At 38.8% G+C, this 18285-nt stretch overlaps 3 protein-coding genes across 7 annotated transcripts; 1 reads left to right on the forward strand and 2 right to left on the reverse strand.

The window, feature by feature from the left end:
* Window positions 1-1353: 1353 nt before the first annotated feature.
* dynlt5 (dynein light chain Tctex-type family member 5) lies at window positions 1354-4038 on the reverse strand. Of its 3 annotated transcripts, none has more exons than XM_008433224.3 (6): window positions 3925-4038; window positions 3411-3552; window positions 3203-3291; window positions 2071-2195; window positions 1761-1987; window positions 1354-1624 (listed from the first exon to the last, which is right to left on the reverse strand). In XM_008433224.3, exons 2-5 carry the CDS (start codon window positions 3506-3508, stop codon window positions 1784-1786), a joined length of 516 nt encoding a protein of 171 aa, XP_008431446.1. In that variant the 5' UTR covers window positions 3509-3552; window positions 3925-4038; the 3' UTR covers window positions 1354-1624; window positions 1761-1783. The 3 variants fall into 3 exon arrangements, with proteins under 3 accessions (XP_008431446.1, XP_081454299.1, XP_008431448.1); XM_081598173.1 differs by having other exon boundaries at window positions 2071-2148; window positions 3186-3291; XM_008433226.3 differs by lacking the exon at window positions 3925-4038 and adding an exon at window positions 3759-3911.
* A 4-nt stretch (window positions 4039-4042) lies between these two features.
* LOC103479020 (uncharacterized) lies at window positions 4043-18228 on the reverse strand. Of its 3 annotated transcripts, none has more exons than XM_081598171.1 (5): window positions 17831-18226; window positions 15551-15817; window positions 12472-12699; window positions 12223-12389; window positions 4043-4132 (listed from the first exon to the last, which is right to left on the reverse strand). In XM_081598171.1, the coding sequence occupies exons 1-5, from the start codon at window positions 17895-17897 to the stop codon at window positions 4103-4105; spliced, it is 759 nt and encodes a 252-aa protein (XP_081454297.1). In that variant the 5' UTR covers window positions 17898-18226; the 3' UTR covers window positions 4043-4102. The 3 variants fall into 3 exon arrangements, with proteins under 3 accessions (XP_081454297.1, XP_017165573.2, XP_081454296.1); XM_017310084.2 differs by lacking the exon at window positions 4043-4132 and adding an exon at window positions 9426-11411 and having other exon boundaries at window positions 12472-12678; window positions 17831-18228; XM_081598170.1 differs by lacking the exon at window positions 4043-4132 and adding an exon at window positions 9426-11411 and having other exon boundaries at window positions 17831-18224.
* On the forward strand, window positions 6798-9124 carry mgst3a (microsomal glutathione S-transferase 3a). Its single transcript, XM_008433223.2, has 6 exons — window positions 6798-6937; window positions 7187-7347; window positions 7455-7528; window positions 7649-7706; window positions 7833-7905; window positions 8626-9124. Exons 2-6 carry the CDS (start codon window positions 7231-7233, stop codon window positions 8754-8756), a joined length of 453 nt encoding a protein of 150 aa, XP_008431445.2. The 5' UTR covers window positions 6798-6937; window positions 7187-7230; the 3' UTR covers window positions 8757-9124.
* Window positions 18229-18285: the final 57 nt, after the last annotated feature.

An 18285-nucleotide genomic window follows, 5' to 3' on the forward strand; every position in this document is an offset into this window, starting at 1 on the left:
GCTTTTCATATGCAGGTAAACCAGTGAGCTATGTTGTTCCTGACCATAGAGAGCTATGTAAACGTTACAACGCTCAGTGAACACCAGCACGCGCTCATCTGACAAGTAAATGTGTCTGGTAGAGTACGTGCTCACATGCACGTAGATCAGGTAATCTGAGATAAGTGGCCACTACTGCTGGGCATGATAAAATGATAATAAAAAAACTCTAGCATTAGGAAATCTAAAAGGGTTTTTTAATGATTACTTTAAAAGAACCAAAGTTTTGTATTTTTGCACTCTGAAATTTGTTTTTCTTAAAGTTGTTATCATAAAGTTTTACCGTTAGTATTTTCCAATATAACATTTGAATATATAAGAGAGGCTTTTCAGACAAAAAAATAAAGGCAAATGCAGTAGTGCCTAACTTTCCTAAGTAGTATAGATTTGTTTTCAGGGTATCAGTTTTTAGGGGAGAGATACATACAAATATATATTGTTTTAGATATTTATTACAATTTTTGAAAAAATGTTCTTGCCAAGTTTTCTGGAATTTAGCAAACACAAAAACTTTTTGGTAATATAATAAGCTAACACAAGAAAAGTTTGGTCTGATTTAACATCAGACAGTGAGGGGAAAAAAATTGTATACTTTTTTTTTCAGTGTAAGTAAATATCATGAGCCTCTGCAATCGGGTTGTTTCTTTTTTGTTATAACTATGCAATTATACCAAAAATTGCGTAATGTCTTATTCAGATTGTTCCTTTACCTGACTGTAACATCTTTGATGGGAAAACCCTCATCATCATTTCTTCTTCTGTGGTCTTGTTAAATTGTTTGTGCCCCTTTTGTCATGTTATACTGCGGGAGAGTGGGTGTTGCTTTTTTTATTTTTTTATCTAAATACATTCAGTTACTTATAGATTTATTATGTTAGTTTAATAAATATAACATCTAACACCATTGTAATATATAAATCCATTCTTTAATGTGCATGTTTAAGTGAACTAACGATTAGCAGGAATTAACTTCAGTTTTGCTATATACTTTAGTTTTGTGTAAGACTTGAATCAAGCAGCCCATAACATGGTTGTATTCTGCTTGTCGTTCTCGTCAGGTATGCCGTGTATATATATAAGATTTATATTGTTTGTTTTAAAAGTTGTGCAGAAAGCAGCCACCTCGCCGGGCAGATATCTCGAGCCATCCATTTGGGACCATCAGCTAACTCTTCGGCAGCAAAAACTCAGCTTTCCAGAATTAAAACTGATCTTCTCTCTACGAAAATTAGCTTATATCGGTCATCTTGGTTATGATGGAAATTCATAACCAAGCAGGTAGAGAAACTACTCAAGAATTGAGAAAGTTGCAACTTTGTCTTCCAAGTATTTTATTTGAAGGCGGTCAAGCATTCAAAGGCTCTGAACACAACAAAATCAGAAAAGTCAGAGCAACAGCTCACAGATGCCTCTGTTTTATACACACTTCTGTTATCTGGGAGAACATTCCATGTAAGAACACTGTTCTGTACAGAAGTTGCAACATCAGCCCGTCTGGTCTGGCTCTAACCACTCCTTATGTTTTGTAGCTTTTTATCCTACAATGAAAACGTCCTTGGCAGGATAATGGGAGATTCTGCAACAGCTTGAACATTGTAAAAAAGAGAAAAACAACGGGAAGTGACTTCTGAAAACACAAACTACTACATACAAACAGTCACTTACTCAAGAATTTCCACTTCAGTGTTTGCTTAATAATAAAGCATTTGACAAAGACTTACGCACTAAAACTTGACCTGACGGTTTACTCAAAGTAGATCCCATACACGGTGGCGCTGCAGAACAGAGAGGTGTTCTTGAAGGAGTGGGACACAAAGGTGTCGAAGTTTGGATCCCACAAACAGCGGCTGCTGATCTGCATCCCCTGACCGTTGAGCTGGCCGATGTGGACCAGGATGACGGTTTTATACCTGGGGATCACAAGTTCCTTCACGCGGTTCCTTATCACCTTCAACAAGGTCAGAAAGAAGCGTTCTGATTTCAGCAGATGTTCTGATGGAATTTTAAAAAGTCGGCTGCGTTTTCACCTACTTCACAGAGAGTTAGGGTCATTTCTCGAGAGCGCCGTGGTTCATACTGCATATCTCGGAGGTGATGGGTGATTTCTTCCTGCAGTATGTATGAGATAGTAGTGATAGGGAATGGTTTATAAGGGCCTGTAGATCAAAAAAAAAAAAAAGAAAAGACCAGTTGTTTAAGCATTCATTACATGTCCTCAACATGTAATGGATACTAGGGAATTTATTGGTGAGAAAATAACACATATACAAAACATAGTGTTCAAAACTTATTACATTCTAAAAATTTGAACAACTTGTTTTTGGTGACAAAAACAAATGCTAAGAAGCATTTAAGCTAGGAAAGCAGCAGTATCTCCTTTAGATACATTTTCTAACAATGTAAAACTCATTATAATGAAAACATTTCTCAACATACGTAGGTTGCTAGATTAATGATTCCATAAAATACTGCCCAAACCCATAAATTAGAATTAGACGGAAGACGTTACTTCAAACACTATTCTGCTTCATCCAGTAGAGAATAATAAGGGTGACACGCTTACTAAGGTTGTACAATTAAATATACATTATGACTTTTACTAAGACATACATTTGTCAAAGATCCTGTTTTGGTAAGAGTTTTAGTTTGTATGCAGTTTTAGTTTTGACAAACCGTTACTGCTGAACTAAACCCTGGAAAAATATTTCAGCGGCAAAAATATTTATCTGCCACCTTGTTAGAATCAATTTAAAAGGTTTATTACTATGTCATTAACCTTTTATGCCTTAATTACAAACCAGATTTATTTTGTTTTTGCTAATAGACCAAATCAATTATTCTTGTGAACTTACACTATTTATCTTTAAAAATATACCTTCAAATGTGCAGAAGAAATATACAAATGGCTTCACAAATGTTATTAGTTGAATCCTAACTGTTTGCCTTTATACACTGTCTCTGGTTTAACTTCCATTAATTGTGGTAATTGTGGTTAAATATGTCAATAAACTTAAATGTTTACAAATTCTTCCCTTTACAGCTATCATAGTCCAGCTGTCGTGTCAAAAGCTAAGCATCTATGTTTATCGGTCATGGTGCACTGGATTCAGATTAGCTGGTGGTGATGGTGTTGCTGTTCTCATTACGTTGAATGTTTGGTTACCCAGTTGGTAAGTATTCGGACTCGTGGTAGCTGCGGGATCTTCATGGGTAACATGCTCGTCCACATGCATCACATGCGTACTGGCGGGGCTGAACATGATGGGTCAATTTCAGAAGTTGCAAGTAAATTAGAGAATAGGCACATTATAAGTTACTAACAGGGAAAGACTTCAATTTGATCAGGCAGAACAGACATTGAAGATACTTACTCTTTAATCCGGAGAGATTTTTCTTTGGCTCTGCCCTCCGGGTGAATTTTTATTTTCTTCTCCGCTTTTTGTGGTTTGTCCTTAAGTGGTTCAGACATCGCTGCTTTTCCTTCCCTTAACTTCCCTTACAATTCAAGATAACCTGAAATGTTATGAGTAAGCTAGCGTAAGCTAGTTTCTGCATTGCATTAAATATGGCTCCATGTGTACGTTTTGAAAATAACAGGTATATAATAAACGCTTAAAGATATTTTTTTTTAAACGAGACGTTCTTATAAAGTCTCGACAAAACTTATTTTTACTTGAAATAAAACTAGTGAAAAACAATCAACTTTGAGCTCCACTAACCTCAGGAGAGACAGCTTAAGCTCGGGTTGTTCTTTTTTTTCCTTTTTTTTTTTTAAACCGTATGCTTATTTAAAGTTTAGTGAAATGTTGAAGAATATTTAAATACGCTTGAAATTATATAATTATAATACATGTTACAATACTAGTTAATTTAAAATGTTTATACCGATTTCTCGACGTCTTGTTCCAGGTTTAACCAGATGAAGCGACAGAGTCCACGGTAACCATAGCAACCGTGACTCGTAGAGTGGGCGGGCTCGTGATTCGGTGGGTGTAACCAACGGCTGTGAGGTGAAGACGTCATCGTGCCCTTTTGCCTGGATTTTATGGCCATTATTTCCAATTTATGTAGTCCGAGTACAAGACTGCATATCCTGAGTGTGAGTCAATATAGGTCAAATTAAATTCAAATTTTTGTCAGATGTACCAGTAACATTGATACTGGTATACAGAGGTCTGGGATTTAGACCATTCATACTCATGGATTCCCTCAGTAATGCGCAGTAAAATGAATAAATAAAATATATAGTTTAAAATGAATAAATGACTGAACAAAAATAATAAGTCTTTTTCAGAGTAAATTAAACTTTTGCATTATTATAGGGATATTTTAACTTGAAACTGAAAAAAAAAAGTCCAAAATGCCCAGCCATTTTTGAAGAGCTATCCCAAAGTGTGAGCATCGTTTCATTCCAGTGCATTCACAGCGCCCTCTAGTGTCATAACATGAGGTGGACAAAGGACACAGGACCCACTGCTATGTCTCTCGGCTGGCCTGGGAACGCCTTGGGATTCCTCCGGAGGAGCTGGAAGAAGTGGCTGGGGAGAGGGAAGTCTGGGCCTCCCTTCTGAAGCTGCTGCCCCCGCGACCCGACCCCGCATAAGCGGAAGTAAATGGATGGATGGATGGATGGATGGATGGATGGATGGATGGATGGATGGATGGATGGATGGATGGATGGATGGATGGATGGATGGATGGATGGATGGATGGATGGATGGATGGATGGATGGATGGATGGATGGATGGATGGTTTTGGATTTTTTGCTTGGTAGAGAAATAGAAGTTAGGGTTGGGGCAAATTTCTCTACTAGGTATGGTGTTGAGAATGGTACTCCTCAAGGTAGTGTGTGTGTAGCCCAATTCTTTTTAATATTATGATTAATGACATTTTTGATGAGATAGATAGTAGTATAGGCAAATCTTTATTTGCAGATGATGGTGCTCTATGGGTGCGGGGACATAATCTGGTATATTTGCAGAAAAAGTTGCAGGATGCTATTTTGAAAGTGGAAGGTTGGACTAATAAATGGGGATTTAGGATGTCAATTGCAAAGACTCAAGTTATTTGTTTTTATAGAAGACATAAGGAAGTTAATTTGAACCTTTATAAACAAAAGCTTTAACAAGTGAAAACAGTGAAGTTTTTAGGTGCCATATTTGATGAAAGCTTAACTTGGAAACATCAAATAGAATCGGTTCAAAATAAATGTAAAAAAGTGAATAACGTGTTAAGATGTCTCTCTGGACAGGAATGGGGAGCTTCAAGAAGTGCACTGTTGGGAGTCTATCAAGCTCTCATGAGATCTACTCTGGATTATGGGTGTATAGCATATATGGCAGCTGCTAACTTGATAGTGAGCAAACACAAGGATTGAGGATTTGTTGTGGGGCTTTCAGAACATCATCTTTAACTGCTCTACAAGTAGAAACTGGTGAACTTCCGTTAAGATTCAGAAGGTTGAAACTAATGTATATGTATTGGGTGAACCTACAAGGACATAGGTATGATCATCCAGCTAAGATGGTGCTGAAGGACTGTTGGGAACATCATGAATTAAATTGTAATAGTTTTGGATGGATTGGAGACATAAAGGCAAAAACTCTTGGTTTAACTATGCTCCAGTAGAGTGTTACAGTTCCTCATTCTGAAATTCCACCATGGTTATTTATACCTCCAGAAGTTGATCTTTAATTGAGGGAAATTCTTAAAAAGGGAAAGGCTCCAGAATGGGTTGTAGTTGATAGATATTTTGAAAGATATAAAGACAACATAGATATATATACAGATGGATCTAAAGATCCAAATAGTGGTAGAACTGGGGCGGCAGTGAATATCCCACATCATAAAGTCTTGATTAAGAGGAGAGCAGCTGATCATTTAGCTGTTTTTACAGTTGAATTATCAGTCAATCATATTGGCCTTAGAATGGTTGCTTGATAATGATATTAGGGAAGTAAGTACATTTATTATAGCATCAGATAGTCAAGCAGCATTATTAAGTATTAAATCTGGCAAATCTTGCAGATTAGATGTGATATTAAGAATATACCAATTATTAGTTCATCTACATAACAAGAAATGTTTTGTTCGATATGTCTGGATTCCTGCTCATCCAGGTATAGAAGGAAATGAGGAAGTAGATATTCTAGCTAAGCAGGCCTTGAAATCAGAAATTGTTCATTTGAATGTTCCTTTGAGTAAAGTTGAGGGTAAATCTATTATTCAAAAAGAAATTATTAAGGTTTGGGATAACCATGATAATGGGAGACAACTATATGCAATTCAAAAGAGTGTGGGACGTAGTAATTGTCTGAGTGGAAGGCGGAGAGAGGAAGCAGTTATGACTCGACTTAGAATTGGGCATTCTGGACTTAACGGTTCGCTCTTTAAAATAGGAAAGCATGAGACTGGGGCTTGTAATTATTGCAATCAGGTGGAAACAGTGGAGCATGTCTTGTTAGAATGTGATCAATACTCAGAGGAGCGTCAGCTTTTAAAGTCATTACTAAGCAGAAAGAATATAGGACTGTCTATGATCAATCTATTAGGTAATAAATCAAATTATGTTAGAAATCTCTTATTTAGGCTCTTAAATAACACTGGGTTAATGAGTCGCATTTAGAATATGTGTAGGTATGTGTGTGTAAGTCAGTGCATGCTCATGCATTCATACATGTATTTAATGAGGTACAGTATGTTAAATTCCCTCTGTGATCTCTGATGATCACACTCCAGTCTGGTAGGTGGCGGTAAATGCACCTTAAGTTGGACGCCAGCCGCCAATAAAAAACAAAAGAAGAAGAAGAAGAAGCTTCGCAGCGCTCGCCTGCTTTGACACTGCAGCGTCTCTACGTCAGGGTCGGACTCGGAGTCAACCTCTCTCCCAGTTTCCAGGTAACAAACTCCTTAAGCAGAACTTATGATTCCTGTCCGCTTCTGGCCATGTTTGCGCTGCGGTTCTTGTTGGACCTTCCGCTCGTTCATTCGTCCTTTCTCAACCTGTGTTTGTTTGCTTCCATTCCTTCGGTTCACTTTCTCTTTTATCGTCACCCGGCTGGACGAGTTAGTTTCATCACAAATCCGTTTGCATGTCTTTGAAACAATAAGCCTAAATCTCTGGTTATTCTTTGTATTTACTTTTAGTTTTTAACACTACTCCCAAGTGTCACTCTGTCAGCTCTGCCAGAATGGTTGCGCTTTCTAAGGAGTACGGCTACGTTGTGCTGACTGGTGTTGCCAGCATGATCATGATTGGACACCTGGCCATCAAAGTGGGAAAAGCCCGGAAGAAGTACAAAGTGCTGGTGAGGGTGATGTCACTTTACCCTGTGGGGGGCGGGAAGTGGAGTAATTGTTACATTTGCTTTCTCTTTCTTTTTTTTCTTTTTTTTTTCCCCCCCCTCTCTTGCAGTACCCAAAAATGTACAGCGATGATCCAGAACATGGACACATCTTCAACTGCATCCAGCGCGCGCACCAGAACACGTAGGTATCGGCTTCATACGTAGAAACCAGAGAAGCCTGCACACACCTTCTGGTTTTACCTACTGATAAGGGGGAGGGAGAGCAGGTGAAGGTTGACAATCTCTTATCACCTTTTAACAGGCTGGAGGTTTACGCCCCCTTTCTCTTCTGCCTGGCAGTTGGTGGTTTGCATTGCCCCGTGAGTTTTTTTGTTGTTGTTTTGCACTCGCATGCTGCTGTAGTCCCATCCAGATAAGGGTGATGCGGTCGCATCCCAGCAGCTAAAGCCAACACTGATTTGTTCCCTTTGTGTTGCGTTTGACAGCGTCTGGCGAGTGGGTTAGGAGCCGTGTGGATCGTTAGCAGAGAGGTGTACGCACATGGATACTCCACTGGAGGTGAGACGAAGCTCCTGGGCCTCGGTTTGGAAAGTTGCACAGTAAAAATAAAACGATTAATAGCAATAATTTGGTTTATTTAGCCTGTCACAGAGAGAGAAGGAAAAAAACAAACGGGTGTTCATTTTTCAAAGTTATATTTTCACCATGTTTTTCCTACATTTTTAAACGTTCCAAAGTAAATATTTAATTCATAAGCCAAATATATAGTTCATTAAATATTTGAAATTTTATTTCAAATGAAATGCTTAGTTAGAAGACTAAGTAAATATTTCGTTTATCAATATTTAGCTCGCTAGCTAAATATTAAGCTAGTTAGCGAAACTAGCAAAAAATATGCTATAAATGTAGGCCTGAGCTAAACATTTAGCTTGAAAAAAAATATTTAGTTTGAAACTAAATATTTAGTTAAAATAAATTTATTTGGGAACTAAATATTTAGCTTCCTAACTCGATATCTAAATATTTAGTTTTGCTGTTGAATTAAATATTTAGTTTGGAACTCTAACATTTCTAAACGTAGGAATAGCAAGGTGAGAATATTAAAATGAACACCCACATTTTTTTTTCCTTTGACAAGATAAATAAATCAAACTAATACTGTAAAAAGAATTTTACCGCATAATCTCGTAGAAGCCGTCTTGCCACTTTTTTTTTTTTCCCATTATTTACATAATATCCCGTGTGCTAAAAATTGTCGTTGCTGTCCGTTTATATCAGATCCCAAGAAGAGGATGAGGGGTGCGTTTGGCAACGTTGCCCTGTTGGGGCTGATGCTGACCACTCTGAGCTACGGGGGCCACCTGCTGGGCTGGGCGGGACCGGCGCGCCCGCGGCTGTTCCAGAAATGATTTAGATTTGCTGATGTCGGCAATCAGAATCATGTTTTATGGCGACTGCTCGTAGCGTATCCGCTCAGCTCTGACCTGCTTAACTGGTTGTGTTAAAGTTGGAAAGTAATCCGACTGGTTTTTTTTTCTAGATGCAGCCACTCCCACTTCAGATGATTTCACCTGCATTAACGTAAAAGCTGGACCCTCGTTATGGAGAATTGTGGCTTTTATTGTGTAATTTTTGCACTGAAAATGATCAGTCAGTTTCAACACGACTTCCATCTGTTTGCATTAAGCCTACATGATATACACGTTCTTACTGTCATGATTGCCTGAAGCCAGACGTTAATTCTGGCCTTTGTATATTAAAAATCTGTACACTTCTACTTTTTACACTCTCTGGCTGCAGATCACACAATCTTATGAGGTTTACTGTAGAAGGTGTGGGGCTGAATGAAAGAATGTGAGGGTGTGTTTACGTAGGTGTGTGTGTAAAGGGAGCGCCTGTTTTTATTTTAAAACTGAGTTATTGTTTAAAGTCCGCTGTGCCCGCTCAGACAGGAGCAATATCTTATTGACTTAATTATCATAAATCACTGTTAATACCTGACGAGCGGTTTAAAAAGGAGGCTAAAAGTGAAGTAGTGTAATGTTCCCCACCCGCAATATCAAAGGCAGCAGACTTACTGTTTTTATGGGGGTTTTTTATTACTAAACAAGTGATCTTTCATAGCACTTAAATTATTACATTTTAAACACATAAAATCCTTAGTGAGAGTAAAGCAAAACTCTGACAGGGCAGAGAATCTTGCAAAATTCAAAGCCCTTGAACTTTCTCCACATTCTGTTGGCTTGCAACTACAAGCAAGGTAAAAATCTGAAAGGTGTGGCGTGCATTTATTAAGCCTACAAAAGTGAATATTTTGCAGGATTACATTTTCCTAAACTTCTAGCTAGGGATGCATGATATATCGCGAAAATATCATAGTGTGCGCAATATTCATATCATAAAAGATTGGCATGAAATAATTATTGGCTAACATATTTTAAGAAGTTTTTTTTTAATCCAAATGATAAAAATGTGATATTTAGCCAGACATTGCCAAAAATGCTAAAGATTGTGTAGCGCATGAAGCACGGATTAGGAGAATCCGTGCTTCATGTGTGGATGATATTGCAATATTGACTACCATCGCAAAATATTCTAATACTGCAACATTTAAAATAATCATCTTCGCAAGATTTTCTAATATCCTACTTCAGCTACCAGTCTTGGACTCTGTATCTGTTTTGCTTGCATAGAGATGGAAGTTTTACCATTTTTTTCTCCACTCAATCTCACCAAAACATCATCTGACCAGCAAATTTCAAAAGATTTAAAGAGGAGAGGCAAAAGCAAATGAGGCAATTAGCATTAGCAGTGCTATAAACAACTAATGATGTCATCCAGTACGTTACTATGGAAATTGTCCCTGGAACTTGAGCTGTTAGCATGTCATGATACTGTCAGATACCAGCAGTCTTGAGTCAGAGGCCTCTTTGGATTTGTTGTAACACTGCTTGTGCTATTTTAATTTTCAGATGAACTATCAAACAGTATTTTATGAGATTTCCAAAGCTTTATATATTGTTTTATAATACATTACTCGTGAGTTGACTGAAGGCAATTGGATTGGATTTTTTTTTTCCTATTCTGCACTAATCTGTTTCTCTTTGATATAAAAGCCCATTAAAATATGCTGACGTTTGTGGTTACAGCATGATGAAACGTGGAAAAGTTCAAAATGCTAGGAATGCTTTTGCAAGACACCCGACGCTCAGACCCACACAACAGCTTTCAGTTTCACTTTAACTTCATATGTGTGTTCATTGTAGCACTTTTACTTGGGAAGTAATGTGCATTGGCACATTCAATTTAAGGAACAATCACCAACTTCAGGATTCTTATTCCGACAAGAAACGATACCGAGACGTTTCACGTTTACCAAACTTCACCACATATTCCTGATTTCAACCACTGAATGTTTTTTCTTAGCTTAAAAGAAAAAAAAGGTAACTGGTGCATCTGGTTTTTCAAATACTGTAGAGTAAAAATATAATTTACGTGTGAACTTTCTGTATTACTTCATGCAGCTTTAAGGCAGCAGTTTGGATTGAAAGTGCACTTCACTCATATTTGGTCACCTAAATCATCTCCAGTGATGTTTCTCAGTCAGAACCCTAAATCTTCATTCAGACCGACAATCACCTGAGGTTTTTAACCTGGATGGATTTTTCGACCTAAGTTATCACATGTCCACTAGAGGGCAGTGTAATACGTGTCACGTTGAAAGTGCTGCTATTTGTGCGAAAGTGCCTTGAATTTGCACTTTTTGTGTGAGATTGAAAAGTCTCCAGGACTTGGATGGGAATGTGGAAGAAATATTAGGTGACTCTACAACCTTTGGTGATTCAAACCAAAAACGACAAAATAATTAATCATTTCAATAGTGAGCCTTAAACAGAGAAGTCAGTCATTTGGACTAATCTTCTTGAAGACGTATGCTTCTCCACGTATCCAAAAGGTTGCTTCTTTTTCGGCACATGTTCTCTCCACAGTGCGAGTGACGGAGTCGAGAGGAGAATCCGTCAGTGGGCGTAGCGTGAGAGAGGCGTGTCCTCCATCAAATCGTCCTACGGAGAGAATTACAAACTAACACGATGACCTCAAAGGAGAAGCAACAGCGACGCCCGTAGAGAAGGAGACTTACTTCTTTGTTTAGCAAAAACGGAAGCATAGAATTTTTGTTTCCTTTCTTAAAGGGGCAGTATTACGTAAAATATTTTTGAGCTTCACCATCATATAATTTTATTCTCATCAAAAAACACACCTGGAGTGTTGCGTTGATTATTTCATGCATGTTTGAGGCGTGTTTCTCGTTTCATTTTTACCCAGGAAGCACATTCACTAAACCGTCACTGGGACTGACTACTATATATTCCATTGAGGGACAGTAACTTTAACATTACTTAAATACACTTTCTCCATCTATAATCAGACATTAGAGCGACTTGAAACCATTCCTCCCTCCCTGGCACCTCCAGACCCGGGCCCCCATGGGCACCCATCCGGCCCGGCCCAGGGGGCAGCCACCCCCCCCAGACCCCAAAAAGCTCCGTGCCTGCACCTGACATGATTAAGCAATAAAATTGCACAATGTGCATGGAAAACGCATTATACTGCCTCTTTAACCAGGCTATTTTGTGAGTCATTACCACATTTCCTGCCCAGTAATTCTGTCAGTGTGACTTCATGACAATAGAGCACTAGAAACCTTTTTCTTTTAACCTAATGCCAGCCATCCGGTCACAACAGGAATATTACTGGCAGATAGGTCACTTCCTGTGAATTGAAACATGCTAGGAAAAGAATAACAATACTGTAAAAACTGAGGGAAAACATCAAAGACTGAGTAGAGAATGTGTTGATGGAGCGGTCTCTTACCATGGGAAGGTCCTGCAGCCGGTGGAACTCAGGGTGGTTCGCCCGCTGGTGGAACTTGAAGAAGAGGACAGTGAAGACCACAGCTGTGGTAACGATGAACACTGACAACAGACCGGCCAGCAGGGGGTCCAGAGGAGAGCTGGAGTGTCGGTGGGACCCCTTCGAGTCTACATGATGGAGAACAAATCATTAAAATGACATCATAAATTCAAACTCTAAAAAAAAGCCACGCTCGTTACGTCTCCTAACCGTCGTCGCCGATGTTTAGCTCCGACGGAAACTCCCGGTGTGTGGGCCCCACAGGGACCCAACCAGGAGCTGGTGTGTGTGCGGTAGAAGTGGGGGTCGTGGCTCCAGATGAAAAGGTGGAGTGGGCCTCGCCGGTCGGGGAGTACCTACGGGAGGTGGCCTGCTGACGGGTGGAGCTCGCAGCGGTCGGTGCCGGTGAAAGGCCGTCTGCGGCAGATGAAGGTGTGTCTGTTCAAAACAGGACAGAGAGCTCTTTAGAGGAAATGCAGCAGAGGTCACCCTGCTCCTGAAACCCGATCGCTCCCCCCACAACGAAGCTGCTGCCCATAATGTTTAGCAAAAACTATCTATGCATAATAATACCAAGAATTATCTTTAAAAACATAGAACCTGTTTGGCTTTGTAGTCATCACACCAACATAATAATAATAATAATAATAATAATAATAATAATAATAATAATAATAATAATAATAATGGTGATGGTGGTACAGCTTATACTGTACAAATAACCTCGACTTTCTAGATTTTACATTATTTTAAATATTTTATTTGTTCTAATTCACCAACTAGTGTGCAAAACAAACTACAGACTAACACAGTGCTTTTGAAAGTGGCGGCCGCCAGAGGGCGCTGTTGGGGCTTCAGGAAGTTGGAAGGAAGATGAGGGGGGTGTGGGGAAGCAAAACTAAAAATAAAATGGAACGTCGTACATTTGGTACCTTAAATTGATCTGTTATTCAATTATGTTTTTTTAAAAATAAAATACAAGTTTAAATAATTGATTTAACTGTTATTTCTGATGCTATTTTTTTTTATCGGCTGCCAGTCAAATTCATCAAGCAAAAAATGGAAACATTTCTAACAAGAAAAAGACCATGGGAACTATAGGGATAAATTAAACTTGCTGATTAATATTATGATAAGAAATATTACACATTTCATTATAGTTAAAAGGGGATTGTGAGGAAATAAAATGTTACACCATAGAACTCATGGCCATCAAAAGACAAACAGCATGACGCAGCATTTATGCTAAATGAACACAATAATTATTGAAGATGCTGATGTTTCTTTACACATTTGTTGTTGGAGTATAAAACGGTCAGAGGTTGGTTTTATTGTTGTTTCTGCAAATCTCTAAACATAATATGACAAGTAATAAATCATTTCAGATCTGATTAAGGCCAGGTCTGTTCTGCATAAGATGCTAGAATTCAAAGAGGGTGTACTTTCTTTTTTCTTCAAACTGTAATTGAAGTTAATTAGAAAGACTTGTTTAACAATTGACAGATTTTTTAAAGAGGTTATTGTTTGGGTTTGGCTTCATGTTGCATAACCAGTAAAAAAAGAAAAGAAAAAAGAAACGTACTAAAAAATGAGTGAGATTGGATTTACTCTCGCTTTTGGTTATTTCTCCTAAAATAGTTACTCAGCATCAGCTGAGGGGGTTATATTTATATTTACCCGATCTGGAAAAAGGGAATCTCTTCAATAACTCTACGACACAAGTGGAGGTCAGGGCAGGACAGTTTTCCGGTAACGCCGCCGGCAGGGAAACCGAGTCTGGGAAAATGACCTGCGTTTGCAAACAGGCAGCGTTTTATTGTAAGGGCTGCTATATTTTAAGGCTTTAGTCTGGACAAAGTAAACACACTGAAACGGAGAAATTGCAGACCCAGAAGGCCAGAAATAAACAAAGCTCTCACATAAATGCAGATGAAAATAATTGGCCACAGTTTGCAGAACCTTGCAAAAAAAAAAAAAAGGCATTGGGGTGATATCGCAAAGTAGTGAGCATTTTGTGGCATTGCAACCACAAACTGCAACTCAGTTTGTTAGGATTTTAGGCGACAGATCGACACCGAGCAGAGAACAATTGTAAAGTGGAAGAAAACTTAATTTTTGGATTTGCATTTGTAGCCAGGTGCTGCTCAGAATACTGTCAAATCATATTTTGCTTTGCTTCCAGCAATTAGTGTTTTAGGGTGTGTCTCTGGCAGCTTTGGATATGTAGGGGTTAGTAGATGATAAATGTTTAGTATTGCCTGTATTCCCTCATGTTCCCAACACTCCTGTTAGCAGGAAGACCATCCTGTTCTCCGTAGGAATGGGGGGTTTGGTGAAATGTGGAGTGTTAGTTTAACATCATAGTTACACTAAAAAAAAGAGACTGGAGCTCCAACTTAAGACAAAAATGGGTTAATTTGTCAAATGTAATCAAATTAGCTTACTTTATTTACATTTGTTTAATATGACAACCTAATAAAGGGACTTTAAAAAAATGTTTTTTACACTTTTGATTTTGGTATGATAGATAATCTGTGGAAAAAAGAAATGAATAAAATCACGCTTCTCTGCCTTCTTTCAATGCTAATTAGAAACAACCAATCAGAGCCAGGAGGATGGTCTTAATGCTGTCAATCACTCTTGTGAATGTGCTGCTCTTCTCTCCACCTGACATCAATGCTAAGGCTAGTTAGCGTGTCCACAAAGATGGCAGATAAACAGTTTTCCTGGAACCATAAGTAGTTTCTCCACCAATAGTTCATTTAGCAGCAAGTACACCAGGATGATTGACAGCATTAAGGCCCGACTCCTGGCTCTGATTGGCTGTCAGAATTTCTTTTAACGTTTTTTTCAATAAGGTTTTCTTCTTGCCTAATCTTTTCACTCACTGACAAATTTATGGAGTGAATGACCAGCAGTTGCCTTGGCAACACATTTCCCCCCAACTGAGTTGAGGATTTCTGTAAAGTTAGAGTTGGACTTACTTTGTTGTCACTGCACAAAGAGATGACAGTGAATTTGGCAACAAAATGTTGTTGCTTGGCTACTGGAGAACCCAGAAAAAAATATTGAAAATACATTTTAAAAAATCTAGAATAAATACACAAGTAATAATATATTGTGAAATATATAGGAACCAGTAGCTAACTCCTATTTTTTTTCCTTACATTTCCAAATTCTGCCCCAGTTTTGTGTTGGTCAATTGCATAAATACACAGTTACGTTTGCCACTTAAGGGGCATTGATTTGTGAGGCACTGCAGCGAGAGAAGCAAGTAAAGATTTGCTACCTGAGAGAGATGGAGTTGTGACAGTGGGTGCATTTGTGAACCAAGATGTAGCTTTAGTGGAACTCGAGACGTGCGGGTGTCCTGCATCTGCTGATGTCTCTGATCGGACTATGCTTTCCGTCGGGGCGGCGGTGGCGGCAGGGGCTGGGAGGTCACCCGAAGTTTCATTCCTGCCTGCAGGATATTGTGTCTGCCGGGGAAACTTGTTCACCGGGGTCTCAGCAGGAGCAGTTGAGGTAAAGGAAGTAGGCAAAGCATGGCTCTGACCTGTGAAATAACAACGCAATTATTGGAATATGCATTCAGTCCACAAAAGTACTATGTTTTCAGGCTTTTTGTTTATTTTGCAATTATTAATAAGTGATCATTGTTGATTTGCTAATTAATAGCTGAATTCTTTTCAAATTAATTTAAATGAGCTAATTAGCAGATGATGGATGACATCATCTGCTATACTGATGATATGTCAGAGGATTGGTGTGTTCACCTACTTCTCTTTTTTTTTTACTTAACCAAAACACACCAAATTCTGCAGCATACCTACTCTATGAGGTTGTCAAAGTCTCCTTTGCTATTTAAAAAAAATTAAAACCTTTTCCTGCAATACCTTTGGACTTTGATACCTAGTTGTGATCGTGTTGACAATTAGTAGGAAAGCACTTAAGATTCAACGCGTTATGTTGACAACTTGACAGGTAAAACTAACTGTAGTCGTCGCTGATGAGCAGGCAGCTGTGGGAACATGATCTCACACAAAAAAAACCTGACAAATTACACTGACGAGGATGGCTTTTCAAAAATGTGTTTTATGAAAAACAAAGCATACATGTGTGCAAATGTATCAGTTGCATAAAAATCGTCTTTGCCAATCTTTAGTTTTCGGCAGTGAAATCAGAGAAGCGATGCTCATCAAGACAGGAAGGGATAGGGGAAGGTTTTTGACCCCTCCCAGTTCATTAATGAAAAAAGACTGTTCACAAGCAGAACATGTTTGTCTTTCCACATGGATGTTCTGTCAAGGTAGGGTGTGCAGTGTCAGAACTGATAAAATGTCCCGACTCCATCTCAGATTACAGGCTTCACTTAGAATGTTAGCATGCTAATGTCGCTAGCAGCACAATTGCAACAAACAATAGATGTGAAGGAAGGACTCTTGCTGTAGAACACTGGCCTCATTTAAATTGCACATGGAGGGCTTATGATTAGCATAATGATTTAATGGGAAGACGGAAGAAGATGGAAAGACAACACTGAAGAAAACCTGTTAAGAGGCTGAAAAAGTCTTTATTTCCATTATGGCAACAACCCTAAAATACAGTCAGAGCTACAGCTGAATGCAAATTCTATCCAATGGAGTCCAAAGTGCGGCTGGGGGGGCCATTTGTGGCCCCTGAACTGATTTTGTGCGGCCCCTGAATGATACAAATTTGACTCACCAGCGCAGGTTGATGCAGATTTTTTTATTCAGTTAGTACAAAACTATTAAAACTATTAAAAGAGCCACCGAATGTGTGGTTCTTTTCAAATAAAGAGGGAATGTTTTTATTGCTGAGAAAAGATCAAATCGTTTTCAGGTTTTTTTTCAGTCGAGAACCCAAAATAAATTAGTAAAGTGTTTTGCCTCGCTTTCAATAAAGAAAACACAAAAGTTTTTTGGAGGATTTTGATCTTAATGATTAACACATTCGTTTCCTACCAAAAATCTATTTGCTTTGTTTAATTAAAATATTTCATGCTGAGTTTATTGTTGAGCAAGAACAAAATTCTCAAACTAAAACTTTTAATGTAAACAAAAAAAAAGGCCCAGCAGTACCCTGGAGTTGATGATTCTGGTCCATGTCAGAAAAAGTTTGGACAGCCCTGCATGGTCTAATCAAAGCCCAGACCTGTACCCAATTGAGAATCTATGACCGTACCTGAAAACTGATGTTCAGAGATGTTTTCTGTCCGATCTGAATGAGATCGAGCAACAAGATGCAACAGGCAAAAGAAAAGAAGAAAGAAAATCTATCCAGCTTTAGATGTAACTACCTGATGGAGTCTAAATACCAACGCACAGCTTACTTTAGGAGGGTGTGGATCCTCCTTTATTTTCTACACCAAAATCTACTTCATTATGATGCTCCACAGAATAAAACCGCAATAAAATACACCGAATTTGTGGAAAAATTTTTATGAAAAAGCTCAAAATCAAAGAAAGATCATTTGTCAGTTAAGTCAAGACGGACACACAAGCATATTGTCTGGATTTTATATTGACGGATGAGAACATCATCCTACCTCCAGTCTGCGGCGATCCGGTAACCAACAGCAACCAGAAGCACACCAAATGAATCTCAAATCTCATCTCATCGGGCTTCCTCTACCTTCTTTTCTGTGCAGATCTCAGTTAAACCGCCTCTCCTCAGCAGCTTTGTCCTCTCCTCCCCTCTCTCTCTCTCTTCCTCTCTCTTCTGTTTGTTTCCGTTACGTGATTTGACAGGGCACATCACCAAGCGCTAAAAATATCCTGAGGGAGTCGGGCAGAAGAGGAGCACGCGGGTGGGGCTGCGTGGCCTGCAGGCTGCGTGGGTGCGTTGGAAAAGAAAAAGACTCATTTAAAAAATAAATAAATTTAAAAAAATTAAAAAGAACGTCCATGCGTGCTGCGGTGCCTTCCTGAAAACTCCGCTCTCATCCGTCCACGATCACTTTACGTTTGAAAATTCTTGCACCGCATCCGACTGCGGTGGCTC

This window comes from Poecilia reticulata, chromosome 17 (genome assembly GCF_904066995.2).
Source record: "Poecilia reticulata chromosome 17, P_reticulata-male-v2, whole genome shotgun sequence".
Classification (NCBI taxonomy): Eukaryota; Metazoa; Chordata; class Actinopteri; order Cyprinodontiformes; family Poeciliidae; genus Poecilia; species Poecilia reticulata.

Coding starts and splice junctions, on each gene's coding strand:
- dynlt5 (XM_008433224.3), bottom strand. CDS start 3,508: ATGTCTGAACCACTTAAGGACAAACCACAAAAAGCGGAGAAGAAAATA. Junction 2,196..3,202: donor TCCGAATACTTACCAACTGG/GTAACCAAACAT, acceptor TTTGATCTACAG/GCCCTTATAAACCATTCCCT. Junction 1,988..2,070: donor TGACCCTAACTCTCTGTGAA/GTAGGTGAAAAC, acceptor ACCTTGTTGAAG/GTGATAAGGAACCGCGTGAA.
- mgst3a (XM_008433223.2), top strand. CDS start 7,231: ATGGTTGCGCTTTCTAAGGAGTACGGCTACGTTGTGCTGACTGGTGTT. Junction 7,348..7,454: donor GGAAGAAGTACAAAGTGCTG/GTGAGGGTGATG, acceptor CCTCTCTTGCAG/TACCCAAAAATGTACAGCGA. Junction 7,906..8,625: donor ACATGGATACTCCACTGGAG/GTGAGACGAAGC, acceptor CGTTTATATCAG/ATCCCAAGAAGAGGATGAGG.
- LOC103479020 (XM_081598170.1), bottom strand. CDS start 17,897: ATGAGATTTGAGATTCATTTGGTGTGCTTCTGGTTGCTGTTGGTTACC. Junction 15,818..17,830: donor CGGATCGCCGCAGACTGGAG/GTAGGATGATGT, acceptor GTTATTTCACAG/GTCAGAGCCATGCTTTGCCT. Junction 12,700..15,550: donor CACAACTCCATCTCTCTCAG/GTAGCAAATCTT, acceptor TGTTTTGAACAG/ACACACCTTCATCTGCCGCA.